Source organism: Babylonia areolata, chromosome 1, assembly GCF_041734735.1.
Source record: "Babylonia areolata isolate BAREFJ2019XMU chromosome 1, ASM4173473v1, whole genome shotgun sequence".
NCBI classification, from domain to species: Eukaryota; Metazoa; Mollusca; class Gastropoda; order Neogastropoda; family Buccinidae; genus Babylonia; species Babylonia areolata.
The window spans coordinates 64,144,309-64,155,072 of NC_134876.1; the positions used below are offsets into that span (position 1 = coordinate 64,144,309).

The following is a 10,764-nucleotide window of genomic DNA, read 5'->3' on the forward strand; positions in this document are numbered from 1 at the left end:
GAATTAAGAGCTCGACCAAGAGTGCTCTGCCAGTGGTCAGCTCTGTCGGTTGGATAAATCGTCAGGTCACACGACGAAAGTCTGTTATGTTGACAAGTGTCACGATCAGACTTGCTGCTTCTTGATCCTAATAGCCTGTTCGTCATTATCTCATCCTCACACCCCGCAATCATTGTTATGGCCTTTCCTCCACCCACACCTGAATGAAATAAAATGTGACGTAGAATAATTGAACTGAAAGCACAACATGCTTGAAACAAGTAGGTATTGGATATGCATTTTTTGTGTGTGTAAAAAGCAGAACTCAAAGTGAATTACCCAACATTTGTCTGTTAAAGTTATGTCACCAGTTCCCTCGTCCACTAACTTGATTAAGGCACTGATGCACATTCATGCAGATATATATGCTTATAAGCATCAGGTCTGTGTGTATGTGCACATGCCGCAGTCTGGCATCAATGCCAAGGTCCATCAGAATTTGCATGGTAGTTTGTTTTTGTACATCTGTGTTTAATAAAACTGTAAGCTGTATAGTGTATACATATAGATGTGCAAACATCCCTTTATATGTCCCTTCTTGCACATAAATATATAGTATGTATACTCATACTGATGATTTATATTTTCATGCCCCTAGATCCTTTTCTTCAGATGAGTATACTTTTCAAATTCTCTCTCTCTCTCTCTCTCTCTCTCTCTCTCTCTCTCTCTCTATATATATATATATATATATATATATATATATATATATATATATATATAAAACACTAATCCTCTCAGTCTCCTGCCTCAAGGCATTATGTATAATCTGTTTTTTCATTAGAAAAAAAGACAGATTAAAAGGATAATGCTCTTGTTTTTCAGTGATATAATCATATATTATTGCATGTGTACATGTGTAACCATATGTTGTGGTTAAACAAAGACTCATAATTTGATTGTTTCAGAATTACTGATGTACCAGGTGTGATGGATATTGTCTACACGGTAAGATATATATTTCTCTTTCTAAAGTAATCAGAATTTTATGGTTCAAGCATATTTAATCAGACTTAAGTAGATTTGTATTAATAGGAAGACAGACGGATAGATGAGTTTCCCAGATCTATATTTGCGTCAGAAAAACAGTATTCATACATTTATGTTTACATATTTATACAATTTTAAGTAAAATCTTTTCTTTTCAATGAAAATTCCTCACGGCAATTAATATATGATTATGTTTCCAGGTATTATACACTCATCAGAAGAGAAAGAAAGCCAAGACGTGGCAAGATGGTACCCTTAAGGTTTTGGCCACTGGAACAAAGGTAGGTTTGATGAGTTATTTCTGTTCATGTTAATAGATAGAATAATGGTATTGATTGCTAAACCCTGGTTGAGGTTCATGTTGTATTGGTTATGGGCAATACTGGGAGAATGGAGAAAAAATAAATAAACAAACAGATGGTCTAAATTGTGAAATGCCAAACTTTTTTCCTTATCATAATGAATGTGCGATCATAATGGAATTTACATTTCTGTATTAATATTTCCATAGTTTCTGTGAGCTGCCTGGAAATGTGGCCAACTTTCCAGAGCACAGTATTTTTTTTTCTGTGCAACAGTCATTTAATCAACCATTGCCTTATGGGTTTCTTTGTGTGTCTGTCCTATTCATTGATCAGCCCACTTTTTCACCTTCCCTATAGAAGGATGATTTATGTGTTGATGTAGATGTTCCTCAGTTGATTGGTTGTAGATTTACAGATTGATCTGTTGTTTGCAAATATGAATGTTGGTAAAGCAAGGCAAGAAAACATTTTAATTTCCAAATAAAATCCATTGGTCGAACAGGAGATATATAAAAATGCACTTTACAACAGACTTCCTCCCCACCCCCTTTGCACAGGAGTTTATATTTTCTCTTCAGAATCATCACCATAACATTTTCATGTTACATATTACACCGATACAGACTTTACAGCGAAAATAAAACTTATGACACAGTTGGTAATTTCAGTACACACATATATATATAGTATGGTAACAGTGTGCAACAAAAGACAAAAAATTGAAAACAAAGAAAAAAAACCAACAACATGGATAAACACTTAGAATATGACACCTCGATTCTTAATTGACAGCACGCATTTGACAGTCAGATTACATGGATCACAGGAGACAGAACTACAACAGCTCAATTGACACAAGGGTAATATATGGTGATGGTGTTCTAATTATTGTAATTAGAATCCACATGTTTGATAATTGTGTCAAATTATCATGTTCAACACAGTGTAAATACTTATTTGTTGAGAATTGATTTTTTTTGTTTGTTTGTTTGTTAAATAAAACAAGTATCCATAAAAGAAAACAGAGTCCTGAGTATTCTGTGAGCAGGTTTTTTGAAATAATACCAGTTGGCAGATAATTCATTTAGTCTGAAATTTAGCAGTGCTATATGTTTTTCTGTTTTATGTCTGTTGGTAAGAAGTGTTCTAAATACATAATAAAAAGGAAAAAAAGGCTGACTATTATCCCCTTTACACTTATAAATGTAGGATTTCGTGACGAGAATGATAAAATTAAATACCTCATCAGTTTGGATGTTTTCATCGCATCCAAACAAATCCAGGTTTTCAGTTAATCTCAGATTTCATGTTCATTCAAAAGTTTCATTAGATATAGTCTGAATACATTATTTCCAAAAGTAATATGGCATTTCCAAAACATATCATCAATACTCTTTTTCTGTATTACAAAAATTACAGTTAGGATAATTCATTTTCCCCATTTCTTTATAGATTACTTTTGTTGCCAGAATTCTATGGATTATACTAATCAGAAGCCATTTTAAGTTTATAAATTTGATTTGTTTAATTTTTGGGAAAGATTCATTCCATTTGATTTCTTGTTTTACTTCCCACTTCCAACAACATTAAGGCTCTGGTCCACTGTCACACATGATGTTGTAATACAGTTGTGTTCCTTTTTTGGCAGAATGTAGTGCTTGCAATGCAGAGTTCAGACAACTTCTTTACAGACTTCTGTGTATATTGTTTTATTACTAAATGAATAAAATCATAAAGCACACAGGATTGTGATTTATTGCTTCTTATGATGACTGGCAGGGGCGGAGTAAGGGGTGGAGATTAGGATTGAGTTGTTTCCATGCTAAGGATTTCTTTAGATAGTTTGGCCAGGAGGAAGAATAAGATTCTGGATGGGTGCACAAGCTCCTTTCATTTTGCAATCTTTGTTCTTTTCTTTTCTCTACACTCTTTTTCTGCTCTTGATCTGAAACCTTGGGTTTAAGTCAAAATAACTAGCATGAATGCACATAACTCGGATATTTCAATAGAACTGGCCTTTTAAAATTCCAAATAATCCTTGACTTTCAGTGGCTTTATTAGTTTTGTGGTTTTACTAGACTGGTCTTGACTTCTGCCTAGACATAGGTTGTTGAAAATTGTTTGCAAGTGACTGGCGCAATAGCCGAGTGGTTAAAGCGTTGGACTTTCAATCTGAGGTCCCGGGTTCAAATGTTGGTAACAGTGCCTGGTGGGTAAAAGGTGGAGATTTTTCTGATCTCCCAGATCAACATATATGCAGACCTGCTTATGCCTGAACCCCCTTCATGTGTTTATGCAAGCAGAAGATCAAATACGCATGTTACAGAACCCTGTAATCCATGTCAGTGTTCGGTGGGTTATGGAAACAAGAATATACATAGCATGCACACCCCTGAAAACGGAGTATGGGTGCCTACATGGCAGAGTAAAAAAGGTCATATACGTAAAAGCCTATTCATGTACATACAAGTGAACATGGGAGTTGCTGCCCGCGAATGAAGGAGAAGAAGTTTGCAAATGTTTTTTCCTGCCGCTATTATAGAGTTTACAGTGGTAATTAATGGCAAATATTTTCTGTAGTGTTTAATGTTCATTTTTTCTTCTCATACAGTCTGCTATTTATCTTGTGTTACATTATAATTTGTAAAAACATTTTGTCTCAGGTGGATAGTCATTTGTAGCATTTTTATCTTTTTGCCAGTTTGAAAGTTTTCTGACATTGATGTGCTTGTTGTGTATTTCAGGCTGTTTTGTATGACGACAAAGGGTCCAAGCTTGATGTCGTGCACATCCATGCCAGTGATGTTATCACTGGCGAGCAGCTGGAGAGTGACAGGTCTGTGACGAAAAACTTGTATGCTGGAGGATTTTTTAGAATGCATTAATATATTCTAGTAATATATTCTTACTTTTTTCTGTTATAGAAATAAATCAATCTGGGATGACTGCAAGAGAAGTTTAAACAAAAGGGACAAAGGGTTGGCATTGCACTCAGTGCATGCACACACACACCCACACGTGCGCACACGCACACGTGCGCACACACACACATCACACATGACACCACACCATACCACACACACTTACTCACACACACACTCACACATACACACACGCACGCACAGATGCACACGCATGCGGCTGAGCCAAGCCCAGTTGATAGAAGTCTATAAACTGAGCAAATCAGATCAGGTCAAAGAAAAAAAAGAATGCACCCTGTGTTGAGCTCATATTGAGAGTTTCTCAACAAATGTATGTTCTTTGATTTTTAGTTTACAGTGCAGAAACAGTAATGCGTAGGCATACTGTGCGCATAGCCCTAAACTAAAGATTGGTTATTTTTAGGTTGCTATAGAATGGAATGAAATCAACTGTAATTGTCAGTCTCTGCATTATCTATTATTATATAACATAATATGTAGTGGTGAATGTCCCCTCGCAGGTATTACATACAAGTGGAGGAAATACAGAAGAAATCCACCCCACAAACAGCAGATACCCAGGCCTCTTCTGCACAGTACCCACAGAATTCTTGTCCCATGGCACAGCCAAAGGCAGCTCAGTCTCAGCCACTTAAAGCAGTTACCACGCAGAATGCTGGACCCAGTAATGAGGGATCAGGACTGAAGAGAAAACGAAGTGTAAGTGGTAAAAATTTGATGAGGCTTGCTAAGACAACGATTGATGAGAAATCTGTTGAATGGAGAGAGACATTGTCATATTCAGACTGTCAGATTTTAAGTTGTCCTCGCTGTATCTGACAAATCAGTGAAGGCTGCAGCTGTTGTTGCATGTACAAAAAACTCAGATGAGAACCTGAAACAAGAAAATCAAAGTAATAGCATTATGAATAGTTGTGTGGAAAAAGTACCACCAAATGTAGTCGTAAACCTAAAGAGATATAATTATACTATGAATATTTTCACTGACATTTGGAGTAATCGTATCAGTTATTCTTTTTCCTTTTTGGACTGAATGAATTTGAGTTTAAAATAAATACAGAAACAATTATGAGTGCTTCTGGTGATAGAGGGTAAAATCCTAGACATGTGAAATGTCAAGTTATTTTCCTTTGTTTTATATTTGATGGAATAATCATTTGGATGCAAATGTATGCAAGTGAGACTTCATATCATTTTTTCCATTTTGGTTACATAGTATTGAGATTTCATTTTTAGATAGAGACCAGTTTGTTGATGGAAACTTGTCTTTCAAGGTATTTTATTCCTTTATTTCAGGGTTTCATACCACCAAGGGTTGTCAGACCACGCACAGCAGAAAATGACGCACCATGTCTGGACAATATTCAGCCAAAAGTATCTTCAGCATTTACACCTCACAATGGTTCATCTTCACATTTGTTTGGCACTGTCAGCTCTCTACCCAGTGACAACTCCAGTGAAAAACTGTCACCCAGTGCGCTGTTCTCAGCAGGGCGAACCAGAAATGGTGCATCTGTGGATACACCACCCGACTTTTTCAAGACTTCAGATTCTCCACAGTCTAGGCCTCAAGCTTCTCTCTTGACAAAAAGCAGTCCATGGCGAACTATTGGTTCAGGCTTGTCAAAAACCTCACCTGTGGGACACCATCTTTCTCCGGGGCAGACTGTTACAGTGGAAGGCAAAGAGCAGAGTGTCAGCAGGGATGCACAGTCTCCCTGGAATCGTGACAAACCTGGAGCAACATCTGTCTTACCAAGTCTGTCACCATCACAAGAGTCCTTTAATAAGACTACGGAAGCATCTAAGTCTTTGTTGGGAAATCGTGTCCAGTTAGGACTGAATGCACCTCTTGGGAAAAGATCAGCAAGTGAGATTATGGCACTTCTAGGAAAAAAGAAACATGAGGTGGCTGTTATGAGGACTGCAAATACATGTTCAAACAGTGAGAAATCATCAGCATTGCAGAATTTTGGTACAGTTGCACAGATTGCTGACCAGGAACCTAGGTCTGTTGTGTCAAATGAAAGTGGGCTGTCCTGTACCTCAGACACTACTAGAGTGGAAGAAATGGAATTTCAAAACACATTCACAAATGAAAATGATCATAATAAAGACAGACTACAGAAAAGCTCACCAAATATTTATGTTCAGGATTCGGACTTAAAAGCCAATCCGTCTTGCTCAAAAACTGGGACTTGGGTTGATGGAGCTAACAATGTCACTCATTGTACACCTACTGCTTCAGAGAATAGTGAAACTGCTGTCAATCCAAAGCTATCTGCCTCTACTCTCTCTCTCTCCAAATATGATTTTGAAATGGCAGAATGCTTTGATGGTGAAAGTTTGTCTTCCAACAGTGCTGCAGTTGGATTTGCAGATTCCGTGGTGGGTGAGCATTCACAGAATTTGTCAGATTCTGATTTCTCTCAGACAAGCCCCCAGGCAGATTTGAAGGATGAAGAAAAAGAGAGTGAATTCGAAGGTGTGCCAGAATGGAGTGATACAAATGCTGTGAAGGAAGAGTCAGTTGGAGTGATACACAAACAAAATAGAGAGCCGGATAACAAGAATCCAGAGACGCATCTGACACATGACACTGAACCAGCCTCACAGCTGAAAGGTTACAGTTACAGAAATGTGGGCACGGAAAGGCATTCTCAAGGTGGTGAAACTCTTCAATTAAATTGTGAAGCTGATGACATGGGTGAGAAAGATATTCACTGTTCTGAGACTGCTGTTGATGATTTAGATGCCTGCTTTGAAATGAGCTTTTCTCCCCTCTCTGAGGTGTGTGACAGTGAAGGAGGAACTTCACCTAAACAGGGAGAAGAGCTGTGGAGTAATGAAAATCTAGATCCTGATAAAACAACTGGTTCACTCAGGCAGCAGTTTATTGACAGTGATGTCAGCCTCCCGCTTATCTCAACTGTATCTGCTCTTGGGAGTGATGCCCATCAGAATTTACCTTCAGAGGAAGAATCAGATATTTTGGAAGGCACCCTTGATCCTACGACCAAGCAAATTGAAGGTCAGTGCACACATGCTGTCACTAACACAGTGAAATTGTGTCAGAAGAGTGATGTGTTAAGTGGTGAGGCTGATCCAGCTGTTAATTCTCTAGTGGATGAAGGCACTTTGAGTGCTGGCAAAGTGAGGCTGGGTGATTGTGCATCACACTATACTGCCCAAGGAAGCAGGGCGGGATCAGTGTTACTGTTAGAGACCATGGAAGATATTCCTGCATCACAATCAGAGAATGTAAAGACAAGTCAGCCACTCAGCATGGAACAGGATACATCTCCAGGCGTGTTGAACAGTAATGCTGCAAGCATGACATCGCTAAATACCAACAGTCGCTGTATTTCTAGCAACATGCCTGATTCTTTCCAGACTGTGAATGATCTTCACCTGAGTCCTGATTCTTTTGTGCCACCTCAATTGCTTGACCAATCCCCTGAACCCCCCAGTGTCTCCATGCAAACTGAAAATGAGGAAGGTATACAGTCTTCATGTGGTGCATATCCTGCTGATGATAAACAAAATCTACACTGGCTTGAAGATCAAAAGTGTATAAACAGACCAGAAACAGGCCTGGTATCAGAAGCATTTCACTCACAGGTTGAAGGGGATGTTGTGATAGGTAGTTCAGCTAGTTCCTCTGATTCATTTCCGACAGTTGTCAGTGCAATGTCTTCACCTCCACCAAGCACGTCATGTATTGTTGCTGACTCTCCTGTCAGTGACATACATCCCTTGGTGAACATATCTGAACATCATTCCAAGGTGGACAGGGATGTGTATGTCCAAAGTACAGCGTATCATTCTTTCAAAACTATGAATGAATCAGTAGAAAATATAACAACTACAACTGTCAGTCCCCCTAATTTGCATCAAATTCACTCATGCCCTCAGAACTTGCAGTATAATCATAATATGGATAGTCACCAGTTCAAAGAGGATTCTCTGGTATCTGCAGCATATTCTCTTCCGGTGCACAGACCATTTCAGACTGTGTCAGAAGTGCTGTGTGAAAGACCGACAAATGCAACTTTCCATTCATTTTGTGATGAAGATCCAGGTGCAGTATTAGATGAGGGAAAAACTGAAAAGAAGTCACAAGTTTACAGTTTTGGGGAATCACTGACATCTGACAAAGCAGGTAAATTTTGAAGAGCCTATCTTGTTACAAAATGATAATTTGAGCAGTGTTTAGACTCTCAGAACTACGTTGTTTTTTTACCAGACGATCAGTGTCACAGAAAGTGTACTGATACAGCATGAATGCACATTCCCCCCCATATGTCTTGTTTTTGATCACTTTGATAATAGATTTTCTATACAAATTGTAATCACAGCTACACTTATATATATCTATCACACTTCATGCATTTATCATTGTACATTCCATGTACACCATTAACACACACACACACTGTTTCTGACTCTCTTTCTCCCTCTGTCTGTATCTCTTTTTCTCAAACATGCATGTATAGTGTCATGTGTGAAAACTACACACACACACACACACACACACACAGAGTGAAATAACATCTTACCACACCCTACACAGTACAATGTGACATCCCTTCCTCTCCCCCCAACCCCTCCCACTACAGACATGGATTCTTACCTGAGTTTTCTGAGTTTGACCCCTGTCGCATCTGGTGGGTTAAGAATGGAGATTTTTCTGATACCCCAGGTCAACATATGTGCAGACCTGTTAGTTTCCTAAACCTTCTTTGTGTGTATATGCATGCAGAAGATCAGATACACACACTAAAGATCCTCTAATCCATGTCAGCATTCAGTGGGTTATGGAAACAAGAACATACCCCCCCAGTAATCAGATTATGGTTGCCTACATGGCAGGGTAAATAAACAAAATGGTCATACACATAAAATGTATGCCTATTTGACTGTGTGTGAGAATGAGTGACTGAAACCTGATTGAGTGACACAGGAAACGAATGATGAGCGCCCAATGGCAGCTGTCAGTCAGGTCTACTCAAGGTAGCCAGGTAGGCAGCCTGTTGCACAAATGACTTTGTGTTTATAATTTAGCACTTAGACTTAGAGCTTGGCCTCTGAATGAGGAAAGGCGCTATATAAGTACACATGTTATATATCATATCACATCCTATCCTATCATATATTATATCATATCCTCTTCTTTCTGTTACGCAACCAACATTGACTTGCCGATGTCTCTGTCGTAGGGGTATTTTCGTGTCTCCATAACCCACTGAACATTGACATGGGTTACAGGGTCTTTAACGTGCGTATTTGTTCTTCTGCGTGCGTATACACACGAAGGAGGTTCAGGCACTAGCAGGTCTGCACATATGTTGACCTGGGAGATCGGAAAAATCTCCACCCTTTACCCACCAGGCGCTGTTACCATGATTTGAACCTGGGACCCTTAGATTGAAAGTCCAATGCCTAAACCACTCGGCTATTGCGCCCTTCAAATATATATCATATGTCAAATCATATCAAGACATATGTCATATCAATATCATATCACATCATACAAAGGTTTTGGAGAAATGGACAGGGATGAAGAAAGGTTGCCATGCAACACCAGTTCATTTTAAGAGTGCTCAACACTAATTTTAGATCACCTTTTGTTTCAGACTTGGAGTCAGGAGATGGTATGGATGTACTGGTGTCATCCCCTCTGCCGCACCCTGACAGACTCGTTAGAAACTCAGTTGCAGAAGTTACCACCCATGGAAATTGCTCAACTACCACTACGTCAAATATCGCAGAGGCTGTGAGTTGGAGTGTGTCGGTGACTGTTGTAAATCGAAAGATTATTAAGATGTTTGACATTTAAAGCTATTCACTCACTCCAAATTCTCATTGTTCTTGCTTTGTCTTTAGTTTCATCCTTAGTTCAACATGTCATATTTTTCAATAAGTTAAAATGGAAAATGAGCAGAATTCATTCTAAAAATGGAATAGTAAAATATTAATGATCTGTGAATTTGTTTTCATAATGTCACCCCATGTGTCTGCACAAGATTCAGTGCAATTTAAATACTTCTTGTATTATTTTTTATACATGTGTGGATAATCTGTCTGAACTTGTTCCTGCACAAAATTCAGCGCAATATAGATATTGTTTAAATTACTTCTTTTTCTTTTTTTTATACATGTGTGCATGCACAAATCTAGCATTTCATAATCTGTCTGCGCATGACCCTGCACAAAATTCAGTGCAATATAAATACTGTTTGAACTTACTTTTTAAATTTTTTTTTATACAAACCTATATATGTGTGGGTGTATGTGCAGATTTCATCCAGATATGTGTATGTGATGTGCAGATTTCAGCTCGACTGACAGGCTACAAGATGCAAGGTATGGTGGCCAGTGGCATGGTGCAGCGTCCTATGGCGTACAGACGTGAGATAGACCATCGTCAGCCTCTGCCATGGATCAGCACACCCTCAGCAGGGCCATACAACAGCAGGTATGATTAG

The 10,764-nt window shown here is 38.6% G+C and overlaps 1 protein-coding gene across 1 annotated transcript in view; it reads left to right on the forward strand.

Moving 5' to 3' along the window:
* LOC143285941 (uncharacterized) overlaps positions 1-10,764 on the forward strand; it is a 10,863-nt gene extending 99 nt beyond the window's left edge. Inside the window, exons 2-9 of the mRNA XM_076593417.1 lie at positions 948-987; positions 1,230-1,310; positions 4,079-4,170; positions 4,777-4,975; positions 5,573-6,424; positions 7,238-7,307; positions 9,913-10,052; positions 10,609-10,764. Of these exons, the coding sequence (XP_076449532.1) occupies positions 970-987; positions 1,230-1,310; positions 4,079-4,170; positions 4,777-4,975; positions 5,573-6,424; positions 7,238-7,307; positions 9,913-10,052; positions 10,609-10,764 (1,608 nt within the window). The 5' untranslated portion in view covers positions 948-969. The remainder of the gene's footprint in view (positions 1-947; positions 988-1,229; positions 1,311-4,078; positions 4,171-4,776; positions 4,976-5,572; positions 6,425-7,237; positions 7,308-9,912; positions 10,053-10,608) is intronic.